Source organism: Streptopelia decaocto, assembly GCF_964273445.1.
Source record: "Streptopelia decaocto genome assembly, chromosome: 2".
NCBI classification, from domain to species: domain Eukaryota; kingdom Metazoa; phylum Chordata; class Aves; order Columbiformes; family Columbidae; genus Streptopelia; species Streptopelia decaocto.
The window spans coordinates 51,436,293-51,459,729 of NC_138655.1; the positions used below are offsets into that span (position 1 = coordinate 51,436,293).

The 23,437-nt window shown below is 38.7% G+C and overlaps 1 protein-coding gene across 3 annotated transcripts; it reads right to left on the reverse strand.

Moving 5' to 3' along the window:
- Positions 1-5,553: 5,553 nt before the first annotated feature.
- METTL4 (methyltransferase 4, N6-adenosine) lies at positions 5,554-23,424 on the reverse strand. Of its 3 annotated transcripts, none has more exons than XM_082045116.1 (9): positions 23,321-23,424; positions 22,330-22,793; positions 21,123-21,185; positions 18,343-18,709; positions 16,043-16,112; positions 13,663-13,837; positions 13,344-13,450; positions 12,654-12,742; positions 5,554-6,840 (listed from the first exon to the last, which is right to left on the reverse strand). In XM_082045116.1, the coding sequence occupies exons 2-9, from the start codon at positions 22,756-22,758 to the stop codon at positions 6,698-6,700; spliced, it is 1,443 nt and encodes a 480-aa protein (XP_081901242.1). In that variant the 5' UTR covers positions 22,759-22,793; positions 23,321-23,424; the 3' UTR covers positions 5,554-6,697. The 3 variants fall into 3 exon arrangements, with proteins under 3 accessions (XP_081901242.1, XP_081901241.1, XP_081901243.1); XM_082045115.1 differs by having other exon boundaries at positions 5,554-6,843; XM_082045117.1 differs by lacking the exons at positions 12,654-12,742; positions 13,344-13,450 and having other exon boundaries at positions 5,554-6,843.
- Between the last annotated feature and the right edge of the window lie 13 nt (positions 23,425-23,437).

The window sequence follows — 23,437 nt, forward strand, 5'->3', positions numbered from 1 at the left end:
TAAAATTTTAGGCGGAAGTTTTGACTGGGTCACTTTGCTGTGGGAAAACATATTCTTTATGTCAAAACTGTCTCTTTGAAGTTATATGAACCAATAGATGAACCATGAACCTCAGAAAAGGACACATACTTTCTTTCTGAACTCAGCCTAACTTTTGGAGTGCACAGAGTAATGAAATAGACAAAGGTCACGTAGTTAAAATCACACATTGAACAATTTGAGGGTAGTAACAGTGTCATAAAAATATTTTCAATAAGGTGTCTCCTGAATTAATAGCATATAAGTGCTACAAGATAATACTATTAAATAAAACAGCAAAATTTAGCCACAAACTTCAGTTAATGATCCTGTAAAATCATGACCCACATTGCTGATATTTTTAGCCTATTACAGTATTATTACAGCAAATCTTTCAGTTTCTAACATATATAATAAAATCTGCCTCCTTTAGGCAGACAACAAAACTATGACATTATTCTTTTTTTGACCCTTATCTTGCAATTTGCATGAATAACACAATTATTTACCTGGATCCTTCTTTAAGCAATACGGTTCAAAAAACAAACAAACAAAAAACGAAAATATGATAGGGAAAAAAGTCAGAAATGAAATTCAGGTTTTTGTACTTTCTGCAATTGACCTGTAACCAGCAGCATGCAATGTCCACTGTGCTAATGATGCTGGCCAGGGGAACTGCACTCACTCATGTTGAAAATGCTCTCTACAACTACCTGAAAGGAGGTTGTAGCATGGAGGGTACTGGTCTCTTCGCCCAAGTAACCAGGGATAGCACAAGAGGAAATGGCCTCAAGTTGCTCGAGGGAAGGTTCATTTGGATATTAGGAAAAATTTCTTCACAGAAAGGGTTGTCAAGCACTGGAACAGGCTGCCCAGGGAAGTGGCTGAGTCACCATCCCTGGAGGTACTTAAAAGATGTGTAGATGTGGTGCTTAGGGATGTGCTTTAGAGGTGGACTTGGCAGTGTTACTTTCACAGCCGGATTTGATGATCTTAAAGGTCTTTTTCAACCAAAACAATACTACGATTCTGTTTCAAAAAAGGCTAAGAGATAGATCTTTACAGGTTGTAAAGACTCAGAGCCAGTCCGCAAAGGCAGCTTAGAGAGCCGTGAGCATTGCAGTGGCACTGGCTGTGAACTCAACTTACGAAAGTGTACGATCCTCTTTTTATTATTCCACTGCAATTTGGAAATCGGTTTCCACTTGGTCTGTCCCTCATTCCACTTTACTGTCCCTCATTTTCTTACACATCAACTGTTTAAAAAATGCTGTTCAAGGAGGGAAAGAGAATGGAAACAAAAACAGGTCTAAGATGGGCCAAGGTCAGGAATAGCTCATCGAATCTAGGTGCTTATGGGACTGTCGTCCCCCTAAGATCTAGTTTGAGGCAAATAGGGGCAATGTTACAGACCAAACGAGAATGTCTGACCCACATCTTCCTCAGCAGAAGATATTATTTGTTTTTTATAGAAGGAAAACTGAATAAGTGGTGCCCAAATTCTAACTAGCATTAAGTAATACACCTATTCTATTTTGAGACAATTTCCTTACTGATGGGAAAAAAAGAAGACATGTCACTGCATATTGGATGTCAGGGGGAAAAAAAATCTTACTCAAATATTTGCCTTCATAGCATTTTATTAGTAGTACATTATCCATGAATTCTGTCTCCCTAGCTGACCTCAAAAAAGTCATCTATATTCAGAGGCAGGGCTATCATTTCCATTAATGTCATCAAATGAGGTCTCACTCCGTTCTTTTGTTATCAAACATGTAGCACCAGAAAACTGATAAATAAAATCCCACTTGTGGAAAACAACCCTGCTATGGCACTATTTTTCTGTTTATCTTATTTGCTGCTGGTTCTTGTCTATTCTCATTCCTACAAACCAGGCAACACAAGGATTAATGGAGAAATCACAGCTTTCTCGCATGTGACTCGCACGTTTTATGTCCTTGTGACAGCAGCCAATTTTGCTATTTTCAAATCCTCAGCTCCAAGAGTTTGGCCTCAGGATGGCACGTTTGCACATTCAGTGATGCTGTTGCTTCCATTCACTACCTTGCTACACTCTGTTATGTACAGTTGTTTGTGTGAACAGGTGACAAATGAACTCAAACTGGGTTTTCCTAAACCATACCATTTTATGGCCAGGCCTTCTCTACAGTTACATGAAATTCAAGGCAATTCCAATTACACCAATGAGACTCTGATGTAACAAATAAAGTTACTGATGTGTAAATAGATGCTCAATTGAAGCAAATCACTTAAAAAACAGAAGATGGAAAGAAGAAAGGAAAAACAAACAGCGGTAACCAGAGCTTATAGAAAGTCAGACTCATTTTGTCTTAAGTAGATGGCAAAGTACTAACTAAAATACGTAAATATTCTGAAATGATTAACAGAAATTTCATCTTTTCTTATCACAAGAAAAAGATTGAAAATGCCACATTTCTTAAGGAAACAACACTGGGATTCCAGCGCCAAAGACCCCGCTGCCAATGGTGCACCCCAGCCTTTCTCACAGGACTGATAGGGAGATCCAAAACCAGAAGGTAGAACCACTGAGGAGGACCACCTGCAGCCTGGCAGCTGGAGTGCTTCCAGGAGAGAATGTCTCACCATTCAAGAGAAGGGAATGTTGGGTGGTGTTTCCTGGAACCGCAGAGCCCTTGATTCACACTAGGTCACAGTGTGCGCCTCTTCTACCAATACCAGCCCTGACCAAAAGACAGTGGAGCTCCTCCTGATCATGGGAGTCCTTCCTACGGCATCAGGGTGTAACCAGGGTACACAGCTACATCACAGAAGCATCTTTTAGCTCTTGCAGTTTAGACCCACTTTGTGACACTTTCCATGGTCAGTCCCCATCCAGGTAAGGGCTGAAGGGCATGGGATGGCAACGTGCTGCCACACAAGGACACTCCTGGTCATTACAACCCAAACACGTTCTGTGGCAGAAGTCATTAAGTCAAGCAAGCTCCATTAGATTTGGCAAAGTATTCAAAAAATACCTGCCAGCTGGGACACCACAAGACTTAGAATCATAGAAGGTCCTGAGTTGGAAGGGACCCACATGGATCATTGAGTCCAGCTCCTGTCCCTGCACAGGACAACTCCACTATTCACTCTATGTGTGAATTCTTGCAGCAACTTGAACAAACCGCATCCCTTCGCTATTCTCCAGCCATCTTCCATTCCCTCACTGTTGTGTTCAACCCAAAACAAGCAGTAGGTAAGTCTTACATGGTATGTTGAGGTTAACAAACACAATTCTCCAGGCATAGTAGCATTTTCCTCATTAGTTTGTCATTGTCTATATAGTTTAGAAATTCATTTTCAAAGTCAACTCTTTACTGCTTCTGACACATACCTGAGCCAAATCCTATAAAGAGGTAAGAGCTGCTCACACCACTTTTTAAATAACGTTTAGTCTTGTAAAAGAAACTTTCCTGTTTTCACAGGTGTTCATGCCTAGCAATCACTATTCCAAAAACATATCTTACTGGTTTAATTCTTTTTACTTTATAAAAGTTTAAAAATAAAAGTAAAGGTCATATGCTAATTTGACATTTTGAAATCATACTCAAACCTGAAGCTTCATAAAAGTAAGTTTGATTATGACACTTGATGTACTCTACATATAGGAGCTTCACCTTAAAATTACTTCTTTTTACTCTACAAACTGATTTATTTTTCAGTAACCCATAACTTTAAAATGCTTTAAGCAGTGGAGAACACCTAGACAAATAATTTTTTTTATCATTGTCCTGCTAAAATAACAGCAGATGTACCAAATAAAGTACTCTCTGAAAATTCTTGAGCATTCACAGTTCTCACTTCACCAAACTGCCACAAAAAGAATTTAGAACTGCAAAAAACCTTCCCTTTTTGTCAATGTTGTCAGTAAAATACACATTTCACCTATTTTTCCTTGGAGTGTGTAAATTTTAACATACCAAAATAGAAAAGCAGAAAATCTCTTTGAAAAAGGGGGTTAAAAACCTATCATTTCTAAGGAACACTGAAGATGTGCATAACACCTTGGCTGCTGTTTACCATATTCACCCCAACATCTCATTACTATCTTGTGTTCCTCCATCCTTACATTCTTCCTCGTCCTTTACTTTCTTACTAAGTTTGTAAATTCTTCAGAGCAGGTTTCCTTTTTCATACAAGGCTTGACACAACAGAGGGCATCTTTCCACACAAGTAATATAGAGCAATTGATATAGATAATATTATTCTTTCACGAAAGGAAATTGGATCTTAAATTGTCCTTTTATATTGGCTGGCTTCACTCATCACCGACTTTTCAGTACGTTTTAGATTCTGCCTCAGAGGAATCATCTGATTGACACGGGAAGATCTGATGGCTGGCTGGGAACAGCCGGGATTCTGGACAGCTAGAAAAGTGTAAGAGGCCACTTAAATTATGAATTAAGCATAACATGCCAAAAATCATTTTTAAAAGATGAGACTGAAACTATCAGCTGCTGATACCACCATGAGATTTCTGAATTAGCAACAAACTGAGATATACTGAACCTCTTCCTGAGAAAACCCCATCGTTTCAAGTTGGCTGCAGATGTAGAACACCACTTCCGACATATTCACAAGGACTTCTTCATAGCCAGAGCACTGGAAAAGTTGCAGAGCAAACAGATGTCCAAGGCACAATTTTTGTAACTATTTATCAGATATTATTTAGACTTCAACCTTCAATTTCTGGTTACCAGTCTGAGAAGCTTACAGCCCACCTGCACATGCCCTCTACATACAAACCACACTCAGGAGGGTGGATTCCCAGCTGCTGGAACTCGCTGCTCAGCTTCCAAGCGCAGCAGCTCAGAAGACAGAGGAAGGGCTGGAAGGCTGGGACTTGCCAAGGGACCACACAGAAAAGACAGAATAAATAGGTCATCAATTCTTGAACAGCCTCAAGAAGGGCATTCCCTTACAAGGATTCTGCTGCTTCGCTCAAAGGAGGAGAAAAGTGGTTTCGTGATCTCCGAGATTGTTCATCCCCTTCCTTTATTTGCAATTAAAAGATAATCTAGAGCCATTCACAGCAGCAGATGTGGAACAGACATTGTCATTTCTTGTGCTGTTTTATAGAATACAAAGGGGAAACAAGGTGTGTGCAGCAGCTGTGATTCATTCTGTCCTCGAGTCTCATGCACTGATTTAGTACTGGATGAGACCACCTTGAGAGGGCAGGGGAATTCTGGCTGGGAACACAGATCTGAAAGCAAATAAAGAACCTTCTTATCCCTTACAGTAGCATGTAAGGTTGCTCACGTACTGAAAGTTTAAAATGCAAACTAAATAAAATGATGCAGCAAGAAGTGTTTTGTCTGGTAACTACTTTCACTGTTACATTATTTACTGATGTTGAGTATATGTTTAACTGTTGGGGGGGGGGGAAGAAGAAAAGCATTTTCTTTCTTTTCTTAACTCTGTTGCTCCAGTAGGCAAAACATGAAATTGAACAGTAAGACAGAAACTAGGTCTGCAAATAAGACACTGACAAGTTTTTCCTTTTTTATTTTTTATTACAAAATTATTAAAAAAAAAATAACCTAACATTTAAAGTTTAATTTAAAAACCTCCACAGCTCATCAGACTCCCAAAAGGGAAATGAATGTAAAGAAGGTATGCAATGCATTTTGTTCCCCATTATAAACAGTCAGAACTCAGGAGTTTGCCATCAGGGAAATCAGCTTGTCCAGCAGCTCTGCCTCTAGTGCTGTAAATGAGTAAGCGGCACAGGGTTCATTAAGTTTCCTTTTTTGATTTTTCAAAGCAAATCTAAGGGTAGCAAAGGACACACAAAGTGTAGCTTTCTTAGGAAAAAAAAAAAAACAAACACGTTTTTATGCAAGCTGAAAAATACAGTTCACTGGCATGGCTTTTTAATGTTCCAATAATATAAAGAAAGATAATTTTTTTAACACTTACAATCTGTTAACATTTCAGTTAAATCTAACAGCTTCATATGCAGAATTTGTAAAATGTTGAGACTGACCATTTACAATGCATTCAAAGAATTAACACCTTATACAGAAAGATGGAATTGCTGACAGTTTTAGAAGTGCAATTTTACATAGAATGTGTCAGCCAACAATTCATTTGCCAATTAACACAAGCACTGTTCTTTTTATTTTCTCCGAGGCAGACAGACAGATACAAACATGTAAGGAGGTACATTGCTTCATGATTCCTTTAGTTAAAAATCCACTGGTTTGCAAAAAAACATCTTCTTTAAAGAAACATATGTAATTCAGAACCGTTTACACTCCCACTGCCACTCTTTAAAAACAATACATTATCATTTTTTAAAAATAATAGGTTACAATGGCAACACCGTAGCACTTACGATGCTCAGATTTTATAGCTGTAGTGAACATCTTTCTTTTCTTGAGGTTTGAAAAATAACAGGGATGGACTTACACTCTAACATCGGTATTTAAATATCTCAAGATCATTAAAATAAAGCACCAGATTGAACAAATGGAGATAACATGAAACAGATACCCTGTCACTTCAAGAATTTTAACTGAAGCGCAATTGGTTGTATTTCTATTACCTTCTGAGTGCACCATCGGTAATAAAGGCAAGTTTGAGAAGCTGCTGGGAAGGTGCCGAATTTCAGAATTAAGCTACAAGACCCAACTCAGTTTTTATTCTGCAGAAGAGTGAAATAATCAATGTGCTGAAACTTCAAAACCTCATTTCCCCAGCTGGTCCAGCCAGGCTGCAGGTTGCGAGCAAACAACTCCAAGCATTCCACATCTGGCTTGATAAACTCTGCCAGAACTGCTGTGCAACAGAAAAACAGAAGACAACAACAGTGACAATGGTACAAATAACAATAGTAAACAAATAAAACCTCCCCTGTGCTGCTAGCAGATGAAAAACTAAATGTTTCATTAAAAAAATGAAGTGACAGCAAATTAATTTCTGGGGTTTCATCAAACAGCTGGACTATTTATATTGAGAAAGTCATCTTAAATAAGTGCCCTTGAGATTCTGAACAATACTGTCAAGGCCTTCAATAGCCTTGATTTATTGGTTTTCATTTAGGAAGGGGAATGAGGATTTATTTCAGCCTCTACAAAGATGAGTTCTGAATTTTTCACTAATAACAACCAAACACCTCATAAAGACTCACTTAGCTCCTACAACACATGGGTGACATTTCTAAAATAGAGAAGTAAATAAAACCTTCCCTTATTTAAGATCACACCCTCTCCTCTGCATTTTAAAGGGGATAAAAGCATTTTTTTGATCACAACTGTTAAAACGTAAAATAAGAAACACCAGTTAAATAAGCGTAGCAGTAAAAGGGCTATAAAAATGCAGGAACTTCTTTTTCCCCAACACCAACTTGGCAACTGAAGAAATATTTATGTAACTGTGGTCTTTCATTCAGTAACACAAATCTAAAATGTCTTCTACAGTTGGGTATTTTTACTGCTTAAATCCAAATAAACAGATGCCTGTCATTAACATCAGCTGTGTCACTGATTATAACCAGTATTCTTGAAGAGACAGAAATAGACCTTGCACTTCACATAAAATGTATTCCTGTAAGCAGTTTATTGTTAAACATGCTACTTGCCATATAGACCCATTCAGTTTGTGGTGGGTCAAACAAATTCTTAACTAAGTTTCAGAAAACAGCTACAAAGATATTGCGTATAAAAATATGTATGAAAAAGCAAAGGTTTAAGGAGTACACAATACAAAGGAGGCAGAAAGACTGAAAAATATATCTCTACTAAAAATTACATGCTAAGATTTTATTTTTGTTGCTGAGGACAAAAGAAGGAATACTATGAAACCATTTTCTTTTCCAAAGGCTATCTTGGTCATTTTTTATCAGATCTCCCTGTGGTTTCTGAATTTCTATAGCTTAAAAATACATCTCATAAATCCAACACCGTGTTGCTTGACTCAATCTCTTCAGATATGATCAGTGTAGAATGCAAAAATATATCCAATCAGCATACTTTTATTTTGGTGCAATCCAAGTTCTGACTTTTTGCATCAAGTTTGCCAGTCGCAGACTCCCTTTGTGACACCCCAGCTGATCTTTTCATGGACTGCTCCTGTTGCAGAAAGATGAGCATCCACTTCACTCTTTAGTAAGTGTTAACCAACCCCAGATAAATCTTCTTCCTACACAATCGCCTCTTCCAAAGCTTCAACCCATTCAAAACTTGTTTGTAAATATTTTGTAATGGGTCTTTGCAGACTTTCTTGTATTTTGGCATAGCACATAAATCTATTCTCCTTCCCCCATCCTTCAACAAATGTCAAATGAATGTCTCAGATGGGTTATCATCGAGGCAGCATTTAATCTAAAAAATACTGCTACCAGCTTGAATCTTATTCTAAAAACCTGCTTCTTTTAGAGGCAAGCTAAAATGTTTAAACAGATTTAACATTTGCAGAGAAGAGTCTGGAAGGTTTAAAGGAAAATGTACATTCTGACAAAGACTTGCTGCACTCATTGCTGTTTGGTGTCATGGGAGTTCATCTAATTAGACACCACTTATGAGTAGCTGCTTTTATACCATTTTGCAAACCCACCATATTAAAAAAAAAAGTGATAAAAATGTATTGTTCTTTTTCCACGCTCTAATTAGTTAAGGTTTTCATGTGCACAGTTTGCTGCCAACATGACCAGAGGGCTGGAACACCCCTCCTGTGAGTTCAGGCTGAAAGAGTTGGGAGTTGTTCAACCCAGAGAAGAGAAGACTCCAGGGAGACCCTGTTGTGGCCTTCTGGTACTTCAATGGGGCTTATAAGAAAGATAAACACTTTTTACCAGGGCCTGTAGCGACATGACAAGGAGTGATGGTTTTAAACTGAAAAACGGTAGGTTTAGAATGGATATAAGGAATATAAGAAATTTTTTACAATGAAGGTGGTGAAACACCGGCCCAGGTTGTCCAGAGAAGTGGTAGATGCCTCACCCCTGGAGACATTCAAAGCCAGGCTGGATGGGGCTCTGAGCAAACTGCTGCTTGAAGATGTCCCTGCTCATTGCAGAGAGGTTGGACACGATGACCTTTGAAGGCCCCTTCCAACCCAAACCATTCTATGATTTTAACAAAGGTCTTCCAAAAATCTGTTCTCTTGATCGTCTAAGAGAGCCCATGTTACAGGATGTTGCAGAAGAGACTGAAAAGCTTTCAACAAGCTCTCTGTAAGCAGATCCTGACATCTGTATGGTATCTTTTTGGCCCTAGTGGGCATAAGATCATGCAGAGCTTACTGCCAAGTCTATCCACTTACAGATACTACTTACAATAACCAGCTCAAACAGACAATAAATAGATTATTCTTTATCACTTGCAGATGTCCAAGACTATGACAGCAACTTAGGCACCGACACCTGGGCACCGAATGCCTCAGGACACTTGAAGTCAGCACAAAACCAGTTGGTAGCTGTAACACTGATCTCACTTCAGAAAATCCACTTCCTTCTGGAGCACGATCCGGTGGTCAGGCAGGACACCTGCCTGTTCTTAACCCCAAACATGCACTGAAGATGCATGCCACCAAGAATGTTTAAATAAGCAAAAGGAGGAATCATTTTTGAAATAAGCAACAGCTTTCTCTTATCTTTTGAGCTTCCATTACCTAAATAGCAAGTTCTGTGGGGCAAACTGGATAAAGTGAAAAAGACCGTCTGATTTGTGAGCCATGCAAAGCACAAAGCACAAGACTGAACTCACTTCATAATAACCCTTCAAAAGAGTTGGCAATGTGAAGGTCCTCATCACCCAGTGTGTCTAACCCCTGACCAGAGCAGGACCAGCAAATGATCTGAAACTCAGCACAAAGATGGCTTTACATCTCTGCCTCTTTCCTGAGCTCCAAGTTAAACCTAGATGTAGATGCATCTATCAATTCATCTAACAGTAAGGGCTCACAAGGTGTATAAGGTAACAAAAGGCATTTACTTCTTTTTACTTTGAAGAACACGTTTATAACACAGCCTAACAAGCCAGGGTTGCTACAGGAGAAGGGGGCTCCCAGTATTTTCCATTGCACTCTTCTGCTAGACATATGCAAAGCAGCTAGAACATTGTCAGGAATTAATTCCAGTGGTTTTAAACATAGCCTTATACGACAATATTATTTTCTAGCAATAAATATACATACTTAAAAACTGGAGGAGAAATGGCTCTAACAAAAAGAATCTACAGAACAGGAAAAGGAAAGGTGTTTGAAGTTCTACATTACTTCACATAATCTGTGTAACAGAATACCTTCCATGGCTTCTAAGAGCAACACTGAATTGAATTAGGAAGAAAACCTGCTGTTATTTGAATAAAAAACAGGAGTGATAAAATTTCATTTTAACGCATTTGCATAAAGAAGCTTAAGTACATTTACAATGACACATTAAAGCTCTAAGCACTGAACACAGCACATACATCACCAAAAACCCCTACAGTCACAATTTCATGGTGAAACACTCTGCAGGAACCCAAACATCTCTTTTTGATGGCTTACTTTAATTTACATCTTTCTCTTCTCCCAAAGAGATAAATTATTATAATCAGTCATTATGAGGCTACCTATGTACCAACATACAGCCTTTAGAGTAGTAACAAGAAATAAAGTGCCAGACAGCATCAGTAAATACTAATATTTTTGGCTTTGTTACTACTAAAACAAAGCATAAAGAACACATGTGACTCATCAAGTGTCCTTCTCCCCCATTGCCAAATCTCTGGTTCTGTTCAAATTTCTTCTAAACCACTCCAGAATGGATCTCAGCTGCTCTCTACTGGCAACTTGAGAATATTGTCCGATCATGAAAGCAATACCCTTTTACAACACTGAAGTCAAAGCTTCAGCACATAGCTTTTGTCTTATGGTCTATCTTTTCATTCCATAACCGTGTTCTGAATGGAGCTGCCAAAACTGTAAGATACACATGGACTTTTATAAAAACCTTGTAAATAACTGATATGGCTCAACAGTAAATTCACTTTTTTCATACAGAAACAAATGCTGCAGAATAGCATCAAATCCCAGCATTCAAGTAAAGACTAAAGAAATAGATTAATTAGCACAGACAATTTACTTCAAAACCCATTCAGGATCATCATTTATAAAGGATTCCCCTATATGGTTTCTAGAATCTGCCCTACAAGACCAATGTTCTGAGGACCATCCAGGCACTAGAATTCTCTATAATACATACTAACTGCTGGTTTGCACCCTTAAATACCTCACAAGTTTCCTGTTTGTGTCTGAGTATGCTGCTAAGTATTAGTTTCCTGAAGAGGCGCTAGCTGGCTGCCTCACAAATCACTACCTGACCATTCATTAGCTTAAATCAACATACATACTTCCTGCTGTAGCCCTAATTCTTAAAGATGTGGCTTCAAAACTGCAAAAAGACTCTCCTAGAATTGCACCACCCTCCAGTTTTTGAACAGGTATACATATGTATGTTAAATTAATAAATACAAGCTCAAAGTACAAATTTTAGAGCCTCCCTGAACATATAACAACTGTTCAGATCAGCTTCCAAGCTGAAGTTGTTCTGTTCCTTGAGAACAGAAAAAGGAAAGCACATCAGCGAAGCAAACTGTGATGTCTCTCCTCTCCAACAGCATTATGCATTTCTTCTATGTACCTTTTCTGCTGTGATTACATTGCACCACGTGCACCTGGAATATTCGCAGATTCATCATGGGTTGCCCCCTTGGGGAAGGATGGAACAATTTTTGTGGGAGGTATTAAATACGTTTCTTACCACAGCATTGTAAGGTGCTCAGGTGCTATAATGATGCAAGTGGGATGACTTGGTACTGATGACACTAGTCAACGTAAGCTTGCTCTGAACAATGTGCAAAAGCTAATGTATCACACAGAAATCTTCAAATCCTTTGGACTAAACTCCAAAGAAAATTAATTCATACAGACACTAACTGGCTGGTTGGAGTTACCACCTCAATTTCAGTAAATTAAATACAGCTCCTCAGAAACAAGCAGGTCATGCCTTATTTGTTGCCTGTTGTTAACAATTTTTTAAAAATTAAGTTTTTGGATTTAAAGGCACAACTGTAGATGCATAAGCAGCTCATGCAGAAATAAAAACATTTCTTTTGGGATGACATAATAAAGAGGTTTCTGTCTTTATTAGCTAACTAGATTTCCTATTTTATATATTCCCAAAGTTCCTCCTCCCAAGGCACTTTAGGTCATTTGGCATAACTCCATACATACAGTATCTGTAAACTGTTCCTGCAGAATTTAAAAAACAAATTTTAAATATGCAAGTTTTTTTTTTCATGTCTACCTAAAATATTCACACAGTAATTCTTGAAGTTCTACTTTTCATATTCATTTTTAGAGACCAAGACTTAAGTGGCCTCACAACATTTTTAGAAACACTGAGGAACCACACGTCCTGTTGAACAAAACTGCTTGGCATATGGACTAGATGATCTTTCAAGGTCCCTTCCAATCCCTAACATTCTGCGATTCGGGAAATTAAAGGCACTTCATATATAAAGGTAGCTCATTCTAGGTGCATTGATTTCAGACATTCAAGTCCAATGTCTCACAGACACATTACACAACAAAACAAAACGTACCAGTAAGAGGGGGCTTATGTGAATGCAGACTGCAGGGTATGCTGACAATTAACTTATGTTCTGGAACTGGAAGTACATCTTCAGATTTCCTGTCACATAAATCAGAGCAAGAAAAGAAGTATGAGAATGAATGCCGCCAAATGTGATGCTGCAGCTCTCATAGAATTACTTCAGATGGCAGGTAACACACCACCAAACTTCATGTAAATCTAAGGGAATTTGAGTGTTGTTCAGCCATAATATACAAAATAGCAGTTTATGAAATCACTGAGGCTGTAGACAAAACATGGTTAACAATAGCCACACAAGGTCACTGAGGACCAAAAACATAGTTCTGTATGTTTTCACATGTAGAAAATCACCAGCATCCCCAAAATGGCATCAGCCTGTAACAAGGACTCATGGTCCAAGAGAAGCTGTTGGCAAACAAAGCCTTATCCATGAGACTTTTACCTGAGCCAGTTCCCCAGCGCAGACAGATATTAGGAACAAAGGTTTCCATCCTTTAATCTCACTACAGCACTACGTCATCCCAAAGCTAATAAGGCTATTTTTAGGTCCAAAAATCAGCCGAAAGACGTCACCAAGAGAAAATTCTGGGACATTACACCATAGAGTGAACAAGTGATATATACAAAGAGAATCCTAGCAGCCTCAGAAAAGACATTTACCATAAATATCCTGGCATACCTTAAGGCTTCCTTTATGTCTCCTTGAACTCTCCCCAATACAAGAACTTCATAAGGCTTTTTGTGTAAAGAATCCAGAGGCAATACAAATTCTCCAGCTCTAGTAATCTGACACAAAGGAGTTAAAAATACACAGAGCAAGATTTTCATATCCATTTTTTTGAGACATTTTCTTTGATAAAAGATAAGATACTGATGATACCATACCTTTCAAATATAAAAGCACATGGTAATAAATAGACAGATTATAAGAATATGACTTGTCATAGTGCAAGACCTCTCAGTCTCCAAGAAAGGAACAACATAAATTGAGAACTTACTTTCACCCAGTGCCACTCTGCAAGTGTTTTCACAGACCAATGAGGATAAAGTTCATCCTTAACAAAACGTAAGTGCTTCTGTCTATTAGTCACCCACGTGACTACAAGACAATTTGGAGCAGCTAAGGCTGGTACAGGAATCTGCTTGATTTGCCATGAAGACAAGTAGCTGTATCTATACACCAATACAGTGAGAAAACAAGTTAGCATACACTAAATATAAAAATTGCAAAGCAAGACAAATGGATAAAGAAATTACACAGCCAAGACACTTCAAGAATTATCTCCTGACAACACAAGTCATAAAAATGGATCAAGACTGACACCCAGTGGCTAAATCTGATTGATTCTGCTATAAAATCCTCAGTGTATGTACTTAAGCTTTAGCAAGCAGCACCTTTAACTAAGTATTTCTACTATTTCCCCAAATAAAGCATTAAGAGTTATGATTCTGAAGAAGTCTAAAAGCCCACATTTCATTTAAGAACTATCATATGTAATTCAATACTCAACTTTACACCAGAACAAAGCTATTTAGTGAAAAGTAGCTCTTTAGTCAAAGTAACATTATTCACTTTTCATAATAAGCAATCTCTTTTCTGAATGCAAATGACAAGTGAGTCATTTACAAGTGCAAAGGCAACATTAATTTGACTGGCAAGTTAAAAGGTCATAAAAGAGTAATCACTTCTCCAATTATTTGCAGAAGTTATTCATTATTTTTAAATCACCAGCCATGGTAAAAGTTCTCTAGGTTATTCAGAACAGTTCTGCACAATTTTGAGCTAACTGCATGCTACGCTGGTGAATAGAGTATGCTTTCCAGATTGTCCTGTTCTACCATCTTCCTCATGATGTTTTCTACACTCTTAGTGAGTTGCAGTTTGTGAAATCTACAGTTGCAGAATCAAAAACATTGGCATGCTGCCTACTGGAACTGACAGCCCCTGTTCCGGATACCAGGGATCCCTATACAATGCAACAGTGAGAACAACAATGAGAAACAGGTAACAAGGATAAAATCCAAAACACCTCCTAGACTAGACTGCCTAGAGGAAACAAGATTCACAACCCAGATGTCAAATGCTTATCAAAGATTAGCCATCAACAAGGTAACTAACAGCAGCGACAGCTCTTCCACATTTTGCCTTTATTTTGTAAGGGAGAGAGGGCCTTGCTGGCTAATTCAGGCATGTGAATCATCATAGAATCGTTTAAGTTGGAAAAGACCTTTAAGAGTATCCAGTCCAACCATAAACCTCACACTGCCAAGCTCACCACTAAGCCATGACCCTAAGCACCACATCTACAGGTCTTTTAAACACCTCCAGAGATGGTGACTCAACCACCTCCCTGGGTAGTCTGTTCCAATGCCTGATAACCCTTTCCATGAAGAAATTTTTCCTAATGCCTAATGTAAACCTCACCTGGAGCAACCTGAGGCCATTTCCTCTCATTCAGTCACTTGTCACCTTGGAAAACAGACCACCACTTTCCTTTGAGTAACATAAATACTTAGGAAATACACTTGAATCAGTTTAACTCTGTGTTTCTAGACGTTTCTGCAGGGCTTTCAAAGTAAAACCTGCTAATCAGTCTCTGCACCTTCAAAGTATGTCTTCATAACAAGCTTCAAAAGCTACAGTAGACATTATTCTAGAAAGTTGTAAGAATGTATTGGCTGTCTGCCCTTTTTTTCACATGGATACAATCCTACCATAATCAAGAGAGAGCTCCACTGGCATAAGGCTTGATGTTACTCAGTGGAAAAGGAAGCCCATAAAATTTTAAGTTAATGACTTCATAAACTACAGTACTCAGAAAGTTCCTATTGCACTTGAGGATTTTACTGCTGCATTATCACTTTCTTCTACCCATAAGACTGAAGCTCAAACTACAGCTCAAATTAAAAAAAAAAAAAAACAAAAAAACAAAAAAACACTCTCACACACACACACCCCACCTGCACCTGAAACTTCTAAATCCAACCTCAGTCCTAGAAATATTTACACATTTATCTAGCTCTATGCCCACTGAAGTAACCCTATTAATTTCAAATTAATATCTGCATGATCTGGGCCGTACAAAACAGCTGACTCCAGGCTTGCCTTACAAGTCTCGAGGACTGAAATTCTCTCACCAGTCAGGTTATTAAAGAGCTACTCTCGCAAATATTTTGTATGCAAAGCATCCAAGTCATTTCAGTGAAATCCCTGAGACATTTCATAGACTTGAAGGTAGGCATGTGTCAAAATATTTGCTAGTTTAAGCTACAGTCTCAGAGCTATATTAGTGTTGGAATGCATCAGTATATTAAAATGTTAATTACCCTTTGCAAGTTAAAACCACAAAGTCTGTTTGATTTTACTATAAAATTTACCTGTTACTCCTTTTAAGGGACTTGTTCTCCCATGGTGGATCAATCACAATTACATCATATTTTTTCTTGTCTGGGAAGTGAAATTAAAAACAAAAAAATAAAGCCAATAAATTAATTTTAAAATAAATCTACTGGTTTAAACTGATAAAGGCTTAGCCACCCATGTACAGACAACATTTAGAAGAGCAACTATGCAGCAAAACCACAATTTTAATCTCTTCTTTCCAAATAAGAAGTTAAAAGGCTTCTAGCATGCTCACTTTAATTCGGATAATCATATACTTCAGAGATTTTTTAGGCTGATTACCTAAGGAAAGGATGTTTATGTGATCCATGTCTGATCCCTCAAAGAAATTTTGAACACCCTGGGGACTTTCAGAAAAAAAAACAAAACACAACCTGATAGCAGAGTGCAAGTCTCAAAGATGTAAATTTCTCCAAGTTTCCTAACAGAAGCTATGTAATACGGCACCCAGCTGAGTGATAGGCTGCAGCCCTGAACACAAGATTCCCATCCTGTTTGATCTTTCAGCAGGTCAAGTGGGACACACAGAGCTCCAAACCAGCCCTAGAAAACTGTGTTTTGCACTCCTGGATGTGAAGAGAGACAGAGACAGACCCAGTGCATGAAATGGAAAATAATGGGCAAGAGGAAGAAAACTGGAGTTTTCAAGGGAGAAGCTGGGTTTCCTTTAGTTGGAGGACAGAAGATACAGGACACATCCATGAAATAAACAGTACTCTTCTATTTTACTTTTTGCCAGGAAAAAATATTTGTTCCTTCATTGAGTCTGATACCAATTATTTAAGTAGCTAATAAGAACAACTGTTTAATATTTAATGTCCATTAAATGTGCTTTCTACATCCTGTTCCTTTACTAACATTGGAGGTGTTATCCTGACAGTGGGGCTGACCTGCAAGAAATACTTCTCTTTTGGCAGGTCAAAGGAGAGAAGAAAAATAATTTAAATGGACAGTAGACTTCCTCCAAAAAAGTCTAAAGTTATGGCATTATATTAATATTCACTGTTGGTTACATTAAAAGCACAGTTTTTGACCTGCTCTCTGACCTCCAGGAGAATCCAAACTTGCTTTATGCAGAACTCTGCATAGTGATAGCAATCTTCCTTCTTTCATCCACTTGAAAACAGCTAATTGACTAAATTCTGGACTTCAAATATAAAATTATTATTTGGATAATAAGATCCCACCTCCTGCATATCTTGTTAATAAAAAAAAAAAAAAAAACAAAAAAAAAATCAGTGAACATCTAAGTTGCATATGAGAGGAAACATATGTAACTAACAAATCTAAAATTACTGAATAAAGAGCAGAGCAGTAATCCCCAGCTCTTGCTCACAGGCACCATCCATCTTTCCTGTAAGACTGTCTGATGAAGTTTAGCTGCTACTAATAATAATGAAGGTCAAATTGAAAGCTAATGGAATGGTGAAGTACAGTGAAGCACATTGTCAGCTGAAAACATTCTGCATGACCCATTAAGGCTGGGGATACTGGCTTGGACAGCTTTTGATTTACTTTTACAGAGGAGTTATTAATTCTAAAATCCCACCATTTCCCCGTCACTGATCTTGGTTTAAGCCAATACTCTCAGCTGTGAAACGGAGCAGCTGAGAAGTCCACTCAAGTCATGGTCTTAGTTAAAGTGGTGTTCACCTCCAGCTGGGTGCAGCAGTTTCTCAAATATTCACCTTCCCTGGGGGACACAGGTTGGTTTCACAATCAGTTTATGCCAATCTAAACAGACTCTGCCACTGAGCAGGATTAATCTGTACAGGAAGCTTTGCTTTAAGGTACATAACCTCATCCCTCTTCCATGGTCTAATTTAGCTAAAATCCAAGACAGCTACAACACCACCCTAGCAGTAGCATGGATTTATCTACAGCCTCATCCAGTGGGGCAGGGATCCAGCAGCATAACTAGTCCCAATTTAATGCATTTACATGACTTCTATACTGACAGTGGCCCAGAACATGCTCACAAACTGTTGTATTTTGGGCTTAATGTAAAATACTGTGGATGAGATTTTTAAAGGAACCTCCTGGAGACAGATAATCTCCCCACAACATGAGTTCCTTACCACTCAAGATTCCTTTGAAAACGTTCACCTAATTGCACAAAGTCAGAAATACAACTTTGAAAGTTTGCTGCAGCGTTTCATGTCAGTGTGATGCTGTATACTAATACCCGTTCATTGAATCCTTAGTCAACTTGACATTAAATTGCCCTTCCCAAGCAGGAGAGGAGTAGTAAATTCTAATGCCTGAAGATACTCACAGTTCAGCAGGGGCTGTAAACATGAAATATCAGACAGAAGAAAACTGCTTTTTGGTGGCACCAAGTACTTCTGCCCCATTAGCACAACTATCTTCGCAGAGTTTGAGCTGTTTTCTGTAACACACGAAAGCAGGTCCTGCTCTGGAATGGAGGTTTCATCATCTAGCACATGTACAGCTTGATGGTCACTTTCATTTACAGCTGGAAACTGTTTTGCCATTTCACATAATTCAGCCAATCCACAGTCAATGTGTCCAGGCCCAACAATCTTCCTGCAACTGACTTCTGCAGTAATGCGGTGAAGAAAACCACTTTTGAATCCTTCTTGGACTAAACGCCAAGTGCCTTCCCAAATGAGTTTCCTGACCTGTATGGGCATAAAGAAACAAGGGAAAAATAAATGATCTTTCAAGTACCTATTTGATTAGGGAAGGCAACAGAAATCAAAACACTTTCAATCTGCAGAGTGGGGAAAGGATCCTTGCCAAATAGCTGACTTAAAGGCTACAAGGGCATGAAAACGAGGCCATGCTAACTTCTGTTGGTTTTCTGGTAAAGTGACAATAATAAGAAGCCTGAAGGAAGAAAGAGTGAGAGACTACTGAATAAAACATTTCAGACAATAGAGGTAGAATACTATTCTTCCGAACAAACATAAATTTAAAAGCAATAATTTGAAGTTAAAATTCTAATCAAATTTCAAGTTACTGTGCCCATAAACATACTTCTAAATGAGATGTATACTGGGATCTAAAAATCTTTTCTTTTACAACATCTCAATTCGCTTTCAAAAAAACATAGTCTATGCATTTTAAACGTACTATGGAAGAACAATAAGCAAATCAAGTTAAATTATTAGAATTTGGTTTTGCAACTTTTCCAAGTGATGCACCTCTCAAATAATCTGCCAGTGAGTCCAAGTAGACAAGATTCTTGGATCTATATACACTCTCATTCACCTCAGCACCCTCCCTTTGCAAAATTTAGAGACCTAGTTTATTCCCAAATCATTGACCCTTTATGATTTTAATTATCAGCAAGGCATTTTTGTTCATTTAGAAAAGCAATATTACCGGTTACAGTAGCTTTATCAAAGGTTTCAAAGACTTATTATGTTTTCTAAAGCTCCTGGTTGTGGAATCCTCAACTTTACAAGATCTTTTTACAAAATACTCTTTATTGCAATTTCCAAATTAACAGGGGGAGGAATTTTTTTTTTAAATAATTTCTTTAATACCACCACCATCTAGACATCTCAGGGGACAGAGTCGTAATTTTTTAGTGCCTAGGTTTGCAATAGTAAAAATTTGTACTGCTTTAATATAATTAATAAATATATTTTTAGAAATGCTACAAGTTGTACAGCTGAATTAATGCAGATGGCTTTTCTTCTTATACTCACGCTAATCCACAGGTGGCCAAAACCTCTTCACTATCAAGCAATTTAAACAGTAGTTTTAAAAAATGCAGAATGAATTTAGCATGTTTTGTACTGTTGCTTATGTTGGCTCTGACTGAAATTCATAAGTGGATTCAATGCCTACTGTGACTGGCAGACACAAATTTGGTTGTTGGTTTGGTTTGATTTTTTTAATGCTTCTAAAGATATGAATAAGTGCCAAAATAACCTGAATTGACTTGCAGAGCTACAACCTTTAACACTACAAATACAATTAAAAAATAATACATTTTAATCTGAGAATGGTATCAGAGGCTGTGATCACAGATGTTTCAAAACTGTGTCCTTTTTGCACCAAAAATCATTTGAAGTTACACAGGCCTCCAAGATATCAAACAACTTATCTTTATTTCTTCCCTTATGCTATTATTTAGCTACCTTATTTTAGCTTAAATATTTTCATACTCATAAACCTCTGTTTAATGTTGAACTACCACGTTCTCTCCTTTAAGGAGATTCTGCATATGCATAGACTATTCACAATAATTACAGGACTTATACACTATATTACAGCAAACTATACATGTTTACTACAAAATCATTGCCATCTAAGAGTAAAAAATTCAGTAATTTAAATATGATCCAAGAGGAACAAATTTTATTTAAAAAGCCCAATATGACTAACACCTTTGTCAGAGGAAAGAAAGCACGTGTAGGTCCTAGTTCAGGTTCGTATCGCTATGTAGGAAAGAAACAGGAACACATCAAACACATATAAACATTATTCACAGTTTACATTTCTAGGATTTACTAACATGTTTCAGTACAATTCAGTTGTAACTTCACCAGTACATCATTGATGTAAGCCTAAATAGAGACTTGCATTCTAATTCATTCATGATACTTTAGTATGACAATATAAAATGTTAGAGGGAATAATTCTTTCTCATTAGCAGAAGCAAGACATCTTGCAGCACATTTGGTCAGAGAAGCTTTGAATAATCTTGGCAGTGTCCTGTTATACTAAAAACGAGTTGATCTTCAGAACAGGGTATGCTGTTTATTTCAAATCAGTCACTTCCTGCTCAACTAATACTCAATTCATCACTATGTGATGCTCAGCTATCCATAGCAGTAAAAGATATTTTGTGAATGCAGCTTCAAGCTCTTCAAAATGTCTCTGCTGCAGTTTCATGTTTAGTTCATTTCACAAACATACACAGTAGATATTCTCTGTATGATTTAAGGATTGGAGAGATGACCTTCCCATCAGTGGAACAAGCTACAAGAACCAAACTTGTTTGTAAGCATGTTTTGCACCCCATACACACCCAAAGCCAGGTATCATGTACTTGCAAAATATACTTTTGTTGAGACTTACCTTTGAATGGTATTCTAAAGCATCCAGTTCCCCTTGGTTGAATACAGATTTCCTTTTACGTTTCTGCAGAATGAGCAAACAGTGGGAAAAAAAAAAAAAATAATCCACAATGAAAGGAAAAAAAAAAAATCAAACACACCTGAATTACAAATTAACTCTTTCGAAAGCAAAAGAAACTTTTAATCTCTTTATTTTCCTAGCACGAGTCCAATAAGCAAAAAGATGTTCTCAAAATATATAGGCTGCTGTAGGAATGCTCAAGGTACACAGGCTTAAGGCTGTGTTATGTTCACAGAATCACAGAACGTCAGGGATCGGAAGGGACCTCAAAAGATCATCTAGTCCAATCCCCCTGCCGGAGCAGGAACACCTAGATGAGGTTACACAGGAAGGCGTCCAGGTGGGTTTGAATGTCTCCAGAGAAGGAGACTCCACAACCTCCCTGGGCAGCCTCTTCCAGTGCTCTGTTACCCTCACTGAGAAGAAGTTTCTTCTCATATTTAAGTGGAACCTCCTGTGTTCCAGTTTGCACCCATTGTCCCTTGTCTTAGCACTGGCTGTCACTGAGAAGAGCCTGGCTCCATCCTCATGACACTCACTCTTTACATATTTATAAACATTAACGAGATCACCCCTCAGTCTCCTCTTCTCCAAGCTAAAGAGACCCAGCTCCCTCAGCCTTTCCTCATAAGGGAGATGCTCCACTCCCTTCATCATCTTTGTTGCCCTGTGCTGGACTCTCTCCAGCAGTTCCCTGTCCTTCTTGAACTGTTGCTCATGGCACTGGAATCTGAAGGTACCTAGTGTATACCACAGTTCATGTTCACGTTTCCTCTGGTTCCACACCAGAAGATATTTGTTAAGCTGCCAAATGCAGCTTGTCTATAACAGGAGAAAATGAACTAGCTGTTCACAATTACATTTGTCTGCACAATCTTGACAGCTTCCAGAGTTTCGGCTCAAGTGCCTGACCACAACAAACATCAGAAGATTTTGTAAGAAATCCGCTACTTTTGAGTCACAGGATGTACATTACTGACATAAGGGACACAAGAATATCATCAGGAGTGATTACCTCTTCCAGTCATCCTGAAATCTACTGTAGAAACATTTCAGTTTTCTGAGGTTTCATAGGAGAGCAGAAATGTGCAAAACAACGTTAGTGATATATTAGTTACCAGGGTTTACTGTACTACAGCAAACATACCTTCCTAGCACTGGCAACAGAATCTCCGATGCCACTCTTGGTTCCTTCTTGGTGTTCCTCTCTGTTGCTGTTGGCCTTAATTTCTGTGAGGCTCAACTCTGGGCATCCCTGACACAGCTGCTCTTCAGAAGCTACAGCAATATGGGGCTTAGAAATGTCAAAGAACTCCTCTCGAAACTCGTATCTCATTTTTGCTGGTTTAAGTTCTGCTTCTACTACATCTCCAGGACCAGGAATAGAACCATCTCTTGATGTGGAGGTGGCAGCAAAGTTAGAAGTATGGTGGCAATCTCCAGTAGACATGACAGAGGTATTGAGAGCGACACCACCAGGGTACGCAAAGGAGTCACAGACCTCATAGCCACACTGGTTGATGAAAGTGAGATGATCCAGGAGCCACCCTGCTGTCAGCCGATGTACCACGGACATAATTGCTTGCCGCTTCAGCAGGAAAAATCAGCTCCCTGAAACCATAGCAGGTCACACACAAGTCCTACAGAAAACTCCTGTGGGAATTTTTAAGAGTTCACTTTTCAGAATTATTACTGTTTTGTTAAGTGTCACCTCTCTTCTGACAGACATTTCCATGCACACACAAACTTCATCTAGTTTTCCCGTTATGAATTCTGTTTCATCCCTACTTCACTGTTCTTGTTCCAATAAGCAATTTTTAAATAAGCTTCTGTGATTTTACACAGTCTAGATGCACTCTGAGATCACTCTTTAACAAGTTAGAAAACAGCACCATCGCAACGCAATTACATAAACCAGAAATTCATCTGGCAGCACCCGGGAGCGGTAACACAAGCACCGGGGGAGAGGCGGCACCAGCGCCCGCGGGCACAGGGGGCCTGGGAGCTCGGGCTTGTCCCCGGGCACCTCACGCCGTGTTCCTCCTGCAGCCCGAGGGCGCAGCAACCGCCGCACCGACGCTGCGGGCAGAGAAAAGCCCCGCAGCTCTCCCCAGCACGGCAGCACCGCACGCACTTACCCGCGCTGTCCCGCCGCTCAAGGAGGCCGCCATCTTGTTGTACGGACACGCTGTTTTCCACTAAAAGCTTCCGGGGGAATCAGGCAGTTTACGAGTGAGCAACCGGGCAGGCGGAAG